Source organism: Lithobates pipiens, unplaced genomic scaffold, assembly GCF_037356315.1.
Source record: "Lithobates pipiens isolate NorthernLeopardFrog02 unplaced genomic scaffold, aLitPip1_a1.2 Scaffold_16, whole genome shotgun sequence".
In the NCBI taxonomy this organism is placed as follows: domain Eukaryota; kingdom Metazoa; phylum Chordata; class Amphibia; order Anura; family Ranidae; genus Lithobates; species Lithobates pipiens.
In genome coordinates, this window is record NW_027507748.1 from 111,594,026 (window position 1) to 111,611,764 (window position 17,739).

A 17,739-nucleotide genomic window follows, 5' to 3' on the forward strand; every position below is an offset into this window, starting at 1 on the left:
CGCCTGATCACCGATCCGTGTAAGGGGTCGATCCCGACCCCTTATCACGTGATCAGCTGTCAGCCAATGACAGCTGATCATGTGATGAAACGGAGCCGGTAATCGGCTAGTATTCCTCCTCGCGCTGACAGCGCGAGGAGAAAAAAAAAAAGCCGATCGCCGGCGGCCGTGTTCGGGACATCAGTCCCGATCACGGCCAGCAATTTAAACGGACACCTGCCCCCTGCCAGTGCCCACCTGCCACCCGCAGTGCCATCCTGAAATAAAGTAAGTGCCCCCCTGTCAGTGCCACCCAGCAGTGCCCATAGTGCCCACAGTGCCACCCAGCAGTGCCCACAGTGCCACCCACAGTGCCACCCACAGTGCCACCCAAAATCTGCCTCAAAGGTGCTGCACCCCAGTGCCGCCCATCAGTGCCCAGCAGTGCCGCCCAGCAGTGCCACCTATCAGAGCCACCTATCAGTGCCACCTATCAGTGCCCATCAGTCCCATCTATCTGTGGTACCTATCAGTGCCCATCCGTGCCACCCATCCGTGCCACTTATCCGTGCCACCCATCCGTGCCATCTTATCTGTGCCCATCTTTGCCCATCAGTGCCGCCTTATCTGTGCCCATCGGTGCCGCCTTATCTGTGCCTATTAGTGCCGCCTTAACTATGCCTATCAGTGCCCACCAGTGCAGCCTATCAGTGCCCACCAATGCAGCCCATCAGTGCCCACCAATGCAGCCTATCAGTGCCGCCTAATCAGCGCACTTCAATGAAGGAGAAAAATGACCCGTTTGCAAAATTTTATAACAAACTATTAAAACATGATTTTTTTTTTTTTTTTGCATCTTTTTTTGTTTGTTTAGCAAAAAATAAAACTCCGAGCTGTAACTAAATACCACCAAAAGAAAGCTCTATTTGTGGGAAAAAAATGATAAAAATTTCATTTGGGTACAGTGTTGTATGCCCGCGCAATTGTCATTCAAAGTGCATCAGCGCTGAAAGCTGAAAATTGGTCTGGGACTGAGGGGGGTTTAAGTGCCCAGTAAGCAAGTGGTTAAAGTGCCCCGTCCCTGTGTGCTCGCATGCAGAAGCGAACGCATACAGTCCCGTCCACATATGAAAAGGGTGTTCAAACCACACATGTGAGGTATTGCCACGAACATTAGAGCGAGAGCAATAATTCTAGACCTAGACCTCCTTTTTTACATAGGATCAGCAGCTCACGGTTGCAATGCCAGGATCCTGCAGACTCTTGGTACACTGTCTGCCCGGTACCTTCAATACGAGCAGGCAGTTACCTAATTGCAGAAAGACTCAATGAACTTTTCATCCCCAGCACAGCTTTAGTAACAACTACCCTACACATTTTATCATCATTGACTTCATCAGATATCTCTGCTCAGTTTACTGATGACAAAATATGTTTCCCTCCATTCATCATATCACCGTAAGCATGAAATATGTCTCAAAATGTTCTCTATCAAACCAAAGAGTCCTTCTTGATGAGTTGGTGTCCTTGTTACAATGAAATACCCTTTGGTTATGTTAAAGCGGAACTTCAGAATTTTTTTTCATCTTTCCATCTATTAAATCTTCTGACCTTGTTGTTTTAACTTTGGATAATAAAACATTTATTTTCTGTCAGTAAATACCTTATACAGCCCACTTCCTGTTTCTTGTCTAGTAAAAAGCCTAGGCTTATGACATTGTGTATAGCTCTCTCTCACTCTTGTGAGCATTTGTCAGAAAGGGAGGGGGGTGAGTCTTAAGAGGGACAATGAGAGCCACAGAGCTGGAGGTGTGCCTTTTGTGTGTCTGTAAATCCAGGAAGAGAACAGGCAGCAGCTTCAGCTGCCCACAGTTAAAATGGTTGCAACCAGACTTGCAATGGCAATGGCTTCAGAATGGCAAAGATATTTTTATTACAAATTGTGTGAGCAGACTGCAGTTCCTCTTTAAAGTGGTTGCATACTCATTTTTTTTTTTTTACTTTTACCTACAGGAAAGCCTATAATAAGGCTTACCTGTAGGTAAAAAAAATATCTCCTAAACCTGTACGGTTTAGGAGATATTCCCCTCGGTATGCGCCGCTCACTACAGCGGCGCATGCGCACAAGGGGATTCTCGGCTGAAAGCCCGGCAGTTGCCGGACCCGGCCGGGATGAAATCTCCCGCGCGCATGTGCGGGAGTGACGATATCGCGGCTCCGGCCACTCACAGCGTCGGAGCCGTGATACCCGGAAGAAACGCAGAGGGAGCATGTCGGCTCCCTCGGCGTGGATCGGGCCAGATGTCGGGGCCTCGTTCTAAGGTAAGTATTTCATAATGAGCTAGTATGCGTTGCATACTAGCTCATTATGCCTTTTCCTTTGCAGGTGGCAAAAAATAAATAAAAAAACATTAGCGGGTTTACTACCGCTTTAAGATGGATGCATTACCTATTGCTAGTTGTGGCAACTTTTTTGATTTGTAGTGGAGTGCTGGAGAATATGTGTAAATATAAGAGGTACTGGTTCTCTATGGAAAAAATGCTTTTTACACTTATATGCATCTAGCGAGTGGGAGCATTTTTGGCATTTTTAAAGAGTTTTTTTTTTTTTTTTTTTTTAATACTGTGTTTAGAATTTTCACTAGAAGTCACAAGCAGGCTTTGTGTGTCACTGCTGACTGGTTGAAATTGCAGTAAGGCACAAACTGTCTCAGGTCACCGGCTTATCAGATACACTTGAAAACTCATGCCCTTATATGCTGCAGTAATGCCCATTGCCATTTATTTTCAGATGCATTTCAATGCATTTAATGTGCATTCACGTACCATGGAAAGCTCAGACTCAAACATGTGCCAATGTTTCTAGGAATCCCTGTGCTAAACAATCCTCCTGTTTTTATATGAGAAGGATTTAACCGCTTCAGCCCCGGAAGATTTTACCCCCTTCCTGACCAGAGCACTTTTTGCAGTTCGGCACTGCGTAGTTTTAACTGACAATTTCGCGGCCATGCAACGTTATACCAAAACAAAATTGATGTCCTTTTTTCTCACAAATAGAGCTTTTTTTTGGGTGGTATTTGATCACCTCTGTGGTTTTTTATTTTTATTTTTTTGCGCTATAAACAAAAAAAGAGCAACAATTTTGAAAAAAAGCAATATTTTTTACTTGTTGCTATAATGTCCCCAAAAAATATATAAAAAAACAAATGTTTTCCTCAGTTTAGGCCGATATGTATGCTTCTACATATTTTTGGTTAAAAAAATCGCAATAAGTGTATATTGATTGGTTTGCGCAAATGTTATAGCGTCTACAAAATAGGGGATAGATTTATAGAATTTTTATTACTTATTTTTTTGTTAGTAATGGCGGAGATCTGCAATTTTTTTTTATCTGCGACATTATGGCGGACACATCGAATACTTTTGACACTATTTTGGGACTATTGTCATTTATACAGCGATCGGTGCTATAAAAATGCACTGATTACTGCATAAATGACACTGGCAGAGAAGGGATTAAACACTAGGGGGCGATGAAGGGGTTAAGTGTGTCCTAGGGAGTGATTCTAGTGGTGGGGGGATGGGCTACCACTGACATGACAGCGATCACTGCCCCCAATGACAGGGAGCAGTAGATCCCTGTCATGTCACTAGGCAGAACAGGGAAATGCCTTGTTTGTTTGCATCTCCCCATTCTGCCGCTCCATGACACGATCACGGGACACCGGCAGACATCAAGTCTGCGGGACCCGCAGCCATTGTCGCGCTGAGCCGACGTATATCGGCGTGCAGTGGTCGGCAAGTGGTTAAAGGTTAACTCCACTTTCGTGGGGAAAAAAATTGCAAATTAATGAAAAATATAACCTATACAATTGCAACTCAAGTCATATAGTTACATAGTAGGTGAGGTTGAAAAAAGACACAAGTCCATCAAGTCCAACCTATGTTGTAAGTCATATTGTAGTTAAAAATTACCTTTTCCTTTTCAATCTGCATCACTTTAAATTTCTGTAAAATGCAATGCAATATGGCTAACTGGAGGTGTTGTGTACAGACTGCCCCCCAGAAACATAATTTCCTGCTTGTCTGATTGGCTCACTGATTTTCCCAGAAGTCTACACTAAGATACAAGTCAGATATCGGGCATCCCCTGCAACAACAATGTCATTTTTGGTGAAATACTCCCAATAGGAAATCACGTCTAAAGGGATGCAGACACTGCAGTTTTCCTTATTAGAGCCCTGCAGATGCAGCAGCTGATTTATAATTATGAAACCACTCCCATTAGATTCACTTTTCACATGGACACAGACAAACATACAGGGATTTCTGCAGAATAACAAAAGGTAGGAATCTGCTACAGAGTTTGTTAAAATACCTTGATGGATCACTCAGAGGGGAATTTCTTTTTCTCAACAAAAGTGGAGTTACTCTTTAAATTATAACATGTACAGAGACAAGTAAGGAAAAAAAGCTGAAAACATGGTATTGTGGTTAACCTTCTAATGTTAGATTATTATTATTTCATTAAAAATTAGTTTGCTAAAATGTTATTATTCTGATGCCTGAACATGAGCGCACTGGTAATATTTCTGCTTTAAATAAGGATCTTGGTTTGATATAGACTTCCTATCACATGATGGCAATTATGCAACCTAACTTACTGCTGAATTAGTATTGTGCAAGCATCAGTAGTTCTGCAAATACAAACCCACAAGGTCAAGAGGACCTGTAACTACTCTGACCATATTAACATGACCCTTTCTAAAGACATAAAAGTAAAATAGGATATTGTGTAAGAAATGTATTGTCTTATTCTATTTTCTGCCAATTCCAGATTTTCCTGTTACCAAAGTCGAACCAATCAATTTTTACTGTGGCTGCGGAAGATGTGGGACAAGTCACAGCCTATTTGTACAGCAATAGTTCTCACACTGCTGGGTTTGTTCAAACTTTGCCGTTTGTGTTAAGAGTGCGGACCTTTCCATCATGTGCAAATTGAGTGCAGCTTCTAGTTCTGCTTTGGATGAGATAAGCCAGCATGGAAAAAAAACTCCATAGATAAAGCAGTCAATACAGGGTGCAGATTATATCGGCTATATTAGATAGCTGACCCTAATGAATAAAGAATGGGGGGGGGGTTAACTATAGCCAGAGCAAACTAAGCAACTGCTTGGGGCCCAGGGGAGGTTTACGCTATGTTGCTTTTCTGCCTTCCAGGTATATCTATCCTGTATTATTGTGTTTCTCTAACCACTTTTAGATTCCCTAGAATTATTTTGTGTCACTCCTGCTCATCTGTATTGAATGTACATCCACCTCATGGGCCATATACAGAAAATGCATGCGAGTGTGTATTTTGTTAGTTTTACTTAAAGGGGAGTTCCAGGCTTTTTATGTTTATTAAATGTCAGCTCTACAAAAAGTGTAGTTGCTGACTTTTAATAAACAGACACTTACCTGTTCCACCGTCCAGCGATGCGGCCAAATGGGGTGTCGCTCCTCTCTGCCGGTGCCTCCATTGCCACTCTGGGCACCCGGCCGTGACCGCTTTCAGCTTCATGGCCGGGCGCGCACGGTGCATACACGAGTCGCGCTGCGCTCCCGTAGTGGACAGGCGATCTCCTGGGACCTGTCGCGTGTCCCAGGAGATCGCCAAGAGGGAGGGGCCGTCTAAATCAGATAGTTCAGTTGAGCTTTACTGTCTCCTGACTGCTTTTTTCTACACTAAACATACAGTGGCTCACAACTGTACACATGCCACAGCAAAACCTAAACAGCACGTTGCTTTTACTGGGATGTCGCTATCAGACATTACTAATGCAGTTAAACACTTTTTAAAAACGTTTAGAGCAGGGGTCTCAAACTGGTGGCCCTCCAGCTGTTGCAGAACTACAATTCCCATGAGGCATTTCAAGGCTGACTATTACAAGCATGACTCCCATAGGCAGAGCATGATGGGACTTGTAGTTCTGCAACAGCAGGAGGGCCACCAGTTCGAGACCCCTGGTTTAGAGCATGGATTGCTTTTCAGAGGAGTGGCAATTGCCTTGAGAGTAAGCCCTTAGTGTGTTAATCTGTTCAACAATTTGCGCAGCACTTTACAATGGGAAGGGGGGGACAGTACAATTACAATACAGAAGGGACAGGAGGGCCCTTCTCATGGAGCTTACAATCTTTAGGGAGGGGGAGGTGGCACAAAAGGTAATAGCGGCGGGGATGATCTGGTTGAGGTGGCTCAGTTACAGTTCTTAGGTGGGGGTGGGGTAGGCTTACCTGAATAAGTGAGTTTTCAGGGATCGCCTAAAGGTGGACAGGGTAGGGGCTGACTGGACATACAAGGGCAGGGAGTTCCAGGGGATGGGAGAGGATCTGGAGAAGTCCTGGAGGCAAGCATGATGGGAGGAGGTAACAAGGGAGCTAGAAAGCAGGAGGTCCTTGGAGGAGCGGAGGGGACAATTTGGGCCATATCTGCAGATGAGTTTGGTGATGTAGCTGGGGGCAATGTTGTGGATGGCCTTGTATGTTGTAGTAAGCGTTCATGTACTCTCATTTCCTTTTTGTTTTTATAGTAAAAACAATAAAACTCAATGTATAGAAAAACATTTAGGTTCTCTGGGTTATCAATAAATCGATTTTTAGATAGATTATTTGGTGCTTTTCTTTGCCGGGTACAGTTCAGATAAAATTGATAATTTAAAGAAAACAATCCCTGCCAGTCCTCTGGTCTTGCAGGTAGGTGAGAGTAGTAGTAGCCTAAAAAAAAGTGATGTTTTAGCTTGGCTGGAGCACTGGGGAAGGTGAAAGCCTTAAAGTAGAACTAAACACACCTGATTTAACTATTTCTCAAGACCGTTACAATTGAGGTATGCCATGATTGCTAATTGTCACCGTTGCTTGTGCTTTTAACCGAACTGCCAAGCCATCAAATGACTGGTGTCATAATTGATCACATGTGCAGCACCATGGAAACTGCAAATCAAACCGAGGCTAAGATGGCAGCTCCCTGGCTGTAAAGGATTCAAGCGTTTAGTCCATTTTAAGTCTAAGATCAGCATAGAGGGCCATTATCAGTGGAATGTGAAGTAATGTTACATATGAACTGTCTCTTTTTATTTATTTTTTTTCCAGCATCTGAAAAATCTTTTTATGCAGCAGCACAGTCATTAAAATATAGTATTGCGTTAATGATGGAATTAAAAACATTGTGACAAATCAATCTCTCTGTCTGTAGGCCAAGAATCCGTTTCCTGGTGATTCACAGCCTTGCTGTTCAGATACTGGAGCAGATTATTGGCTGGATTTATTTCTTGGCCTGGTCTATATCCTTCTACCCTCAGGTGTTTGAGAATTGGAAGAGAAAGAGGTAAACAAAAAAAAAGTTGCTTCTTTTCTTCTGAGACAATAAGTAAAACCTAGATTTACACTACTTACTGTAAACTGCCAGACTACTGTTAAAGTATATGTCAACCCTCGCCTTGTAAAACAAATCATTCTGTTTAAAATAGAAATGAAAGACAAAATGTGTGTGTGTGTGTGTGTGTGTATATGTATATGTGTGTGTATGTATGTGTATATATATATATATATATATATATATATATATATATATATATATATATATATATATATATATATACACCTCCCCCTTTTTTTTTGTTTTTTTGTAAATGATCACATTCTTTCTGTTCTCAGCTGTATAGGAGCGAGGGGAGGGGATACAGCAGGACACTGCTCTTCCTAGTAAATTGCCGGGGGTGGGGGTGGCGTGTCAGGACAAGTCTGATCATTGGAGGAGAGCAGGCTCAGTTCCCAGCCCAGCTAGAGAACTGACCACACTGTGCTCTCTAGCCTAGCATGGTCACTGAAAATAGAAAGGCAGAGGGACTGGCAGGAACACCAGGAATTTCACACAAAGGAAACAATACAAAGAGGACAGGATACTTTCTCATACAAGTACATAGTACAGGAGGCACATATCAAGATATGAAATGTCGGGTTAACAGAATTATTTGTGTTTTAACCTATAAAACAAATTTCATGTGACACCTAAACATTCAGGAATGCAATTTAAGAGTTTCCAAATAACATAGACTGAGCTATTTTTACCATTAGTATCTGAGTGTATAAAATAGAAGAGATTGCATTAACATCCATTATCTCCATTATATTGCAGCGTTGTAGGCCTAAGCTTTGACTTCCTGGCATTAAATCTCACTGGCTTCATATCTTATAGTGTTTTTAATGTTGGACTCTTCTGGATTCCATACATTAGGGTAAGTTATGTTTTGTTGTGGTGTTAACAATATCTCCCATAGTCTACTGGAGTAATAACAGAGCTGATTTAATATCTCTTCCAGGAACAATTTCTTCATGTCAACCCCAATGGAGTGATCCCAGTTGATGCCAACGATGTGTTTTTTAGTCTCCATGCGGTGCTGCTAACCCTCATTACTATTATTCAATGCTGCATTTATGACGTAAGCTCCTTTACAATTTAGTCGTTGGTTTACTTAGTTTGTTGTCTTGTGACATCAGAGCTGAATGCTGCCATGTAATTTAGGCAACAGTTGGCACGTATTTAACTCCTTCCCACCTGAGGGTAAAACAAATCTTAATGCCTAAACACAACTTTGCAACTTTGACATGTGTTAGTAAAACTAATTTGTGTATCCAGGTGGGATTATACCTTGTTGGGCTTTCTGTTGGTGGTAAATGGTAATAGTTATCTCCCTGATATTTTTTTTTATTATTTTTTTTATCATCAAAGGAAAACTGACCCAAAATAGTAAAAATAATTTTTCTTTTTTTTTTCAAATTTAGCTGTAACTTTTTGGGAAAAATCCCCAAAAATATTGCCTGCTCCTGATGATCACAGCGATACCACATATGTGTATATTAGTTTGTACTGTAGTAGGGCCCAGAAACAAAGGGTGCACATTTTGCATTTTCTTTATCTTGCCTGAAACACACTGACACCAATACTAATTAAAAAAAATAAAAATGAATTCTACCCAAAATATGCTGACTGTGGCATTTTGACCCCGACCTTGACCCTAACACTAACCCTGGCAAACCTTGATTTTGTTATATATTTTTTTCTTTATATTTTTTATCCCGTATTTTTTTCAGTTTGGATAGAGAAGGGGAGAGTTATAACCCCTGTCAGATTTATTTTTGCCATCTGTGTCCCATTGCGGGGATTTCACTTGACTTCCTGTCCTATAGCCAAACAGGAGGTGAGAGGAAATCCCTGCAAATTTAAGGGAATTCCTTGGGGACTCCCAGGTCACCGCAACTAGTGTCCCCCATTGGAAAATTCCCCTCTATTACTTTTCTGGGGATTTTCTTTTGCTTTCAGTTTAAATGATAATGGTAAACAGGATAAATGGAGAGGGTGAATCTCCTCAATGGAGACATTGACAGCTGACAGGTGTTCTATCTCTACGCCTATCCAAAACGGAAAAAACGTTTTTCCTTTTAGTTATATTTTAATTTTTTATAAAATTTTTCTACACACTTTTTTTATTTACAGCTTCATCTCCTGCAAGGAGAGCAAATAAACACAAGTATATGGGCTCACAGTGACTGATCACTGTGATAGCCAGTCAGAGGCGATCAGGTCACCTGGAACTGGGAGTCCTGGGTCCCGATAGTTAGTACGAGACCCAAAGCTCTCAGTGAGAGCCCAGTCTCTGTGCTATAAACAAAGGGCTGATTCAGTGTGAGACTTGGTTAAACGGTACAGACCAAATGCAATGGAATCCAAAGTCAGGCTTGGCTTTCCACTTACTATATAAATCTCGATGACCCAGCATGGTGTCCATGCCCCAAAAGACATCAGGTGCGACGAAACACATAACGTGGAGCCTGCTATGACATCACCGAGTAACCAGAAGTCTGTGGGAAGCCATTTTGTTTACCAGCCAGGGAGTATTTACAAGCACTAAAGCATCTTTTAAAATTATAATAAAAATAATTTGTAGCAATATCAATAAAATTTAAGAGCAGCTGTCATATGCAGTTGCATCCTAAAAACTACAAGTCTTGTCTGCCACCTTGGCAAAGAGACTTGTAATGGGCTACGCATGTGCTTGTAGTCCATTGACACATCTGCCAGTTTAGTATCGTAAAGCCCATACAGAGGTACAGGCAGAGAGCTGAAATGTCTGCAGGAGCCTGACACTGTACCTGCAATCCACTGATCGTGGGTGCAATACTTTGCACGCTCCTGTGTAAAATAATTACGCATCCTATTACCTGCAAAACATGCATTTTATTATTGGCTATTGATCTGCTATGTGAAGCTGTATAAAGAAATCTTCTAACTTATGAGTGATAACATATACAACTTGAGTGCAGTGCTTAAAATATTATAAATAAACACATAAATGGTATGTGCATAAATGACGTGCTAAAGATGGTGCCACTCAAGCTAATGTAAGCAAAATGAGTCCTTATAGAAATTGCTTGTAGTGCAAATTGGCATATACAGTTATGTAAATAAGTTTACATACCCTGGCATAGTTTATGATTTCTTGGCCATTTTTCAGAGAATATGAATGCTAACACAAAAACTTTTCTTTCACTCATGGTTAGTGTTTGGCTGAAGCCATTTATAGTCAATCAACTGTGTTTACTCTTTTTAAATCATAATGGCAACAGAAACTACCCAAATTACCTTGTTCAAAAGTTTACATACCCTGGTGATTTTGGCTTTATAACATGCACACAAGTTGACAGAAAGGGGTTTGAATGGCTATTAAAGGTAACCGTCCTCACTTGTGATCTGTTTGCTTGTAATTAGTGTGTGTGTATAAAAGGTCAATGAGTTTCTGGACTCTTGGCAGACCCTTGCATCTTTCATCAAGTGCTGCACTGAGTTTTTCAGATTCTGAGTCATGGGGTAAGCAAAAGAACTGACAAAGGGGAAAAGCTAGTTGAACTGAATAAAACAGGAAAAGGATACAAAAAGATATCCCAGGAATTGAGAATGGCAATCAGCAGTGTTCAAACTCTAATCAAGAAGTGGAAAATGAGGGGTTCTGGTGAAACCAAACCACGATCAGGTGGACCAACTATAATTTCAGCCACAACTGCCAGGAAAATTGTTCGGGATGCAAAGAAAAACCCACAAATAACTTTAGGTGAAATACAGGGGTCTCTGAAAACATGTGGTGTGGCTGTTTCAAGATGATGCACAATAAGGAGGCACTTGAAGAAAGATGGGCTGCATGGTGGAATCGCCAGAAGAAAGCCGTTACTATGCAATATCCCTCTTACAATACGCCAAACGGCACAGAGACAAGCCTCAAACCTTCTGGCACAATGTCATTTGGAGTAATGAGACCAAAATTTTGCTTTTTGGCCACAACCATAAATGCTACATTTGGAGAGGAGTCAACAAGACCTATGATGAAAGGTACAGAGGTGGATCGCTGATGTTTTGGGGATGTATGAGCTACAAAGTCACAGGAAATTTGGTCTAAATTGTTGGCAAGACGAATGCAGTATGTTATCAAAAAATATCGGAGGAACATTTGCATTCATTAGCCGGGAAGCTGCGCATGGGATGTACTTGGACATTCCAACATGTCAATGATCCAAAACACAAGGCCAAGTCAACCTATCATTGGCTACAGCAGAATAAAGTGAACGTTCTGGAGTGGCCATCTCAGTCTCCTGACCTCAATATCATTGAGCCACTCTGGGGAGATCTCAAACGTGCCATTCACGCAAGACAGCTCAAGAATTTACAGGAACTGGAGGCTTTTTGCCAAGAGGAATGGGCAACTTTACCATCTGAGAAAATAAAGAGCCTCATCCACAGATACCACAAAAGAATTCAAGCTGCCATTGATGTTAAAGGGGGCAAGACATAGTATTAAGAAGTGGGGTATGGGTAGTTTCTGTTGCCATTATGATTTAAAAACACAGTTGATTGATAATAAATGGTTTCAGCCAAACACTAACCATGAGTGAAAGAAAAGTTTTTGTTACCATTCATATTCTCTGAAAAATGGCCAAGAAATCATAAATTCTGCCAGGGTATGTAAACTTATGATCACAACTGTTTACCATAGTTTGTAGTCACCTTTAACTTTTGCACAAACCAAATAATATATACTTATTGGGATTTTTTTTGCCAAAGACATGTAACAGAATACATGTTGTCTTAAATGTATAAAGAAATTAATTTGTTTTTATTGGATGTTTTAAAAGTAGAAAATATTTTATTTGTTTTCCAAACTTAAATAAAAACTTTTTTTTTTTTTTTTAATCAAACACCACCAAAAGAAAGCTCTATTCCTGTAAAAAAAAAAAAAAAAAAAAAAAAAAAAAATATATATATATATATATATATATATATATATATATATATATATATATATATATATATATATATATATATATATATATATATATATATATATATATATATAAATATAATATAATTTTTTTTTTTTTTTTTGCATACAGTATTGCATGACCAGGCAATTGCCAGTTAATGTAGCACAGTGCTGAAGAGCAAACAATGCCCTGGTCATGAAGGGGGTAAAACCTTCCGGAGATCAAATGGTTATTAATAATATGTTGCTTTTCCATTCGGCTGGAGCACTTCTATAAGATCTATGCTAGCTGTTATTATAGCACATTACATATATTTTGTAATATTGTATATTGCATACCCTTAGCATATCGCCATTGTAATTCATCCTTGATTCCGCATACAAAAAGGTAACTTATTTTTAAGTGCTTCTGCATGCATGCATATGCTTAATGTATTTGATTTTCTTCTTCAGAGAGGAGAACAAAGGGTTTCCAAAGTGTCCATCGGTCTACTTGTCATTGCCTGGCTCTTTGCGTTCTCCATGTTGTTTGTGACGGTGGCGGGGAGAATCACTTGGCTTCAGTTCCTGTTCTGCTTTTCCTACATAAAACTGGCTATTACTCTCATGAAATACTTCCCACAGGTAACCTGTCTCAAGTGATGAATGTTATTCCTTACACATAACACTGAATGCTGGGGGGGGGGGTGGTAAAGCAGTGTGTGATTACATTTGCCCATACATACTGCTGTTGACTGGGTTGTCTGTGAACTGTTCCTCGATCCTGTGTGCAGAAATCTTAGTCAGTACAGTTTCTCCCCATGTGAAGCAGTGCTCACTGATTGGCTGCTAGAGGTTACTGCACATTATTACTGCTCACTGATTGGTAGCTATAGATTACTGCTTATCATTACCACGCACTGATTGGTTGCTATGCTAGACATTAGAGCAGTGTGACAAAGTTCTGTTAAAGCAGAGTTCCACCCAAAAGCTTTAAGCATTCCTATCCCACTTACATGCCACATTTGGCATGTTATTTTTTTTTTTGGGGGGGGGGGTGCTTAATTTTGAGTGGGGCTTCCTGTCCCACTTCCTGCTTTCACCTACAGCCCACCTAGGCGACTCCTCCTCTCCCCCTAGGCAGCCCCTCCATCTCAGCAATCTTCTTGGAAACGTGGCAGGTCCTAGAAGATTGCCTGTCCACTGGGAGAGCGCAGCAGATAGATTACAGGAGATAGCCAGAGACTGTGGATGGATTACAGGAGATAGCCAGAGACTGTGGATGGATTACAGGAGATAGCCAGAGACTGTGGATGGATTACAGGAGATAGCCAGAGACTGTGGATGGATTACAGGAGATAACCAGAGACTGTGGATGGATTACAGGAGATAACCAGAGACTGCAAATGGAACATACTACATGAGATGATCAAGTAGCCATTTTAAAAATTTTTACCTTTCAGCAATGCACAGCTATACAGGGGGGTAAACAACAATGTAAGTGAGGGTTTAGCATAACAGTGAGGCAGTGTATATGAGCAGAAACACCCACCTGGCCAGCCGAGCTCAACTGCTGCTACTCAGCGGCCAGGGGTGGGGCTCTCGTGGGCGGGGCTTCCAGCAGTCTGGGGAGGCACTCCCACTTGGTTTCTCGACTGCATGGGGCAGGGCAGGCTCAGAGCATCAGTGGAGCTCTTGGCCCTGCCCCTCCCTGCTGACAGAGCCTCCCTCAGCCTAAGCCAAGCCCAATAGCCCGGGCCAGCGTGCCCCCGTGGTCAGGTGGTGTAATAGCATGCCAGGCTCAATCAGCACACAACACAGCGTTTGTGTGTCAGTGGCGAGTGCGGCCATGGTGGCGCAACCAGCACCACTAGTTAGCGCACACATAGCTGCTACTTCTGCAATCTACACTGATGCTCTGGGGGGGGGGGGGGGGTTGGCTTCAACCCCCAACCCCACCCCCTCCCCTGTATCTACATCCCTGGTTCACAGCAATAGATTCCAAATGCAAATACCACACTTAGAATCAACTCCAGACCTTTTACCTGCTTAAATAATGAAGAAATAACAAAGGACTAGCCCACACCTGGCCATGAAACCGAATTTGATTTAATTGTGCAATTATTTTTGGTCCCTTGGAAAAAGGGGAAATGGCTATTCTTTAGAGCTGTAATCCCTAAACCCTTCCTCTGACCTGGATGTACATACCCTGAAATTAAGCCTGAGAGTGTGCACTTTCAGCCCATATCCATTATATAACTATAGCTTATATATGTTTTGGTAAATACCTGAAAAAACTAAAATTATGCCTGCTTCCAAATATATATATATATATATATATACCTAACTGAGGGGGGGGGGGGCACAGTTTGGCACGCTCGCCCTGGGCTCTAGATTACCTTGTCTCAGCACTGGCCATCCTGCAATCCCTGAGTTTGCTCAGGACAAAAATTTTAAAGTTAGATTTCTTTTGCAGTTTAACTTGCTACAGCAACATTATACTATTTGGTTTAACCACTTGAGATCCGCGCTATAGCCAAATGACGGCTACAGCGCGGATCTCCTTTTCCGGGACTACGTCTATTGACGTAGTCCCGTGCACGAGCGGCCTGCGCGCCCCCTGAGGGGCGCGCGCGGCGCGCTCTGTGATCGGCGAGTCTATGAGACTTGCCTGATCACTGATCCGTGCAAGGGGTCGATCCCGACCCCTTATCACGTGATCAGCTGTCAGCCAATGACAGCTGATCATGTGATATAACGGAGCCGGTAATCGACTGATGTCCCGATCACGGCCAGCCCTGCTAGTGCCCACCTGCCCCCTGCAGTGCCACATGTCTAAAAAGTAAGTGCCACCCAGCAGTGCCCGCAGTGCCACCCACAGTGCCACCCAGCAGTGCCCACAATCTGCCTCAAAGGTGCTGCACCCCAGTGCCACTTATCCGTGCCCATCAGTGTCATCTACCAGTGCCCAGCAGTGCCGCCCATCAGTGCCCAGCAGTGCCACCTATCAGAGCCACCTATCAGTACCACCTATCAGTGCCCATCAGTCCCATCTATCAGTGGTACCTATCAGTGCCCATCCGTGCCACCCATCCGTGCCATCTTATCTGTGCCCATATTTGCCCATCAGTGCCGCCTTATCTGTGCCCATCGGTGCCGCCTTATCTGTGCCTATTAGTGCCGCCTTAACTATGCCTATCAGTACCCACCAGTGCAGCCCATCAGTGCCCACCAATGCAGCCCATCAGTGCCCACCAGTGCAGCCTATCAGTGCCGCCTAATCAGCGCACTTCAATGAAGGAGAAAAATGACTCGTTTGCAAAATTTTATAACAAACTATTAAACATGATTTTTTTTTTTTTTTTGCATCTTTTTTTGTTTGTTTAGCAAAAAATAAAACTCCCAGCTGTAATTAAATACCACCAAAAGAAAGCTCTATTTGTGGGGAAAAAAATGATAAAAATGTCATTTGGGTACAGTGTTGTATGCCCGCGCAATTGTCATTCAAAGTGCATCAGTGCTGAAAGCTGAAAATTGGTCTGGGACTGAGGGGGGTTTAAGTGCCCAGTAAGCAAGTGGTTAAGAAAAAAATGTTCACAGTTCCAGACTTCACCAGCAGGTGATGCTGCAAGTCGAACTTGATACTGTGCTCAGCCATAAAATGAAGTGGGAAATATTGTATTTTACAGGTCAGGTTCCTCAAGTAACAATGTGAAAGGGATCTTACTGCTGTTTGCACAGATTTTGAGGACTGAGGAATCCTTTGTGTTAACACATAGAAGACCCCCGGCATATAGTAAAATTTTTGTAGTTTGAATATTAGCATTTACAAAAAGAGCAGTCTCAATATATTTAATATTTACATGTGACTCCCTATCCGTAACATCCAGTTGGGTCTATCTGATGTTTTGTAAGGAGTGTTACAAGCGAAACAATAATTGTGTCCCTCCCTTGTTTAAATTTAACCACTTGCCGACTGCCGCACGCCGATGTACATCCCTACTTTGGGGAAGGATATCGTTATGGCAGCAGCTAACTGCCATAATACCGGTATCCCCGTGTTCGGTCGGCTACAAGATAAAAGTGGTCTCTGCAGCGGATTTGCCGCAAGATCACTTTTATCGGTGGTGGGAGAGGGCCCCTTACCCTCCCGCCATGATCCAAAGCCAGCGGCGGAGGCGATCGCGTGTGTCCCCTAGGCTGACATGGAGACGAGTGAGGGAAAGATGGCCCCCACCCGTCTCTATGACAATGCAGGGCGGAACCAACGTCAAAATGTTACTTCTGCCCATAGCTCTTAAAGGGCCAATTTTTTTTAAATGACAATTTATTTTTATTTTTTTTATTGCATTTTGTGTAAGTATGAGATCTGAGATCTTTTTTACCCCAGATCTCACATTTAAGAGAAGAGGTCCTGTCATGCTTTTTTTCTATTACAAGGGATGTTTACATTCCTTGTAATAGGAATAAAAGTGTCGTGTTTTTTTTCTTTTTTTTTTTTTTTTTTAAACAGTTTAAAAAAAAAAAGGAAAAGTAAAATAAATAAAAAAATTTTTTAAACGCGCCCCATTCCGCCAAGCTCGCGCGCAGAAGCGAACGCATACATGAGTAGCGCCCGCATGTGAAAACAGCGTTCAAACCACACATGTGAGGTATCGCCGCAATTGGTAGAGCGAGAGTAATAATTCTAGCCCTAGATCTCCTCTGTGATGAAAACATGCAACCGATAGAATTTTTTAAATGTCGCCTATGAAGATTTTTAAGGGTAAAAGTTTGTTGCCATTCCACACAATTTTGAAGCGTGAGATGTTGGGTATTGATTTACTAAAAATTGGGCTAACTTTACTGTTGTGTTATTTTTAATTCAATAAAGTAGATTTTTTCTAAAAAAAAAAAAAAGTGCGCTTGTAAGACCGCTGCACAAATACGGTGTGACAGAAAGTATTGCAACGACCGCCATTTTATTCTCTAGGATGTTGCAGTGTTGTGACTTCTATGAGTGTCTGCTTAAAGTTTTTAGGCAGAGTTTTCATACTGCACTGAGCAGTGCTGATTGGCCCTGTGCTGATTACATGCACTCTGCCATGAAAAGAAAAAAAACTCTCTAGCAATACACACCAAACTGAGCATGTGCAGCCTGACTCCAGTAACCGTCTAATGCGGACATGTTCTGGAGTCACTGGAAGAGGAGGATCAGAGAAGACGGGATCAAATGGCCTTTTTACACAATGCGGAGGATTAACCCCTTAGGTTCCACCGTAAATATAACCAGCATGCTTTCCTGCATATACAGACTGATTTTACTGTTGTGGGTTTAGTAACACTTTAAAGAAATGAAACGTATAGATAAATTCATGTGATTAAGTACATAATAACTTTGTCTTTTTAAAAATTGGGCTGCAGGTGTTAGAGTTGACTTTGTTTTTTTTCT

General features: G+C 42.0%; 1 protein-coding gene across 1 annotated transcript in view; it reads left to right on the plus strand.

Moving 5' to 3' along the window:
* Positions 1 to 17,739, plus strand: part of CTNS (cystinosin, lysosomal cystine transporter) — a 54,136-nt gene that overhangs the window by 21,220 nt on the left and 15,177 nt on the right. Inside the window, exons 5-9 of the mRNA XM_077480268.1 lie at positions 4,817 to 4,920; positions 7,214 to 7,345; positions 8,156 to 8,255; positions 8,340 to 8,459; positions 12,783 to 12,953. Coding sequence (XP_077336394.1) covers positions 4,817 to 4,920; positions 7,214 to 7,345; positions 8,156 to 8,255; positions 8,340 to 8,459; positions 12,783 to 12,953 — 627 coding nt within the window. The remainder of the gene's footprint in view (positions 1 to 4,816; positions 4,921 to 7,213; positions 7,346 to 8,155; positions 8,256 to 8,339; positions 8,460 to 12,782; positions 12,954 to 17,739) is intronic.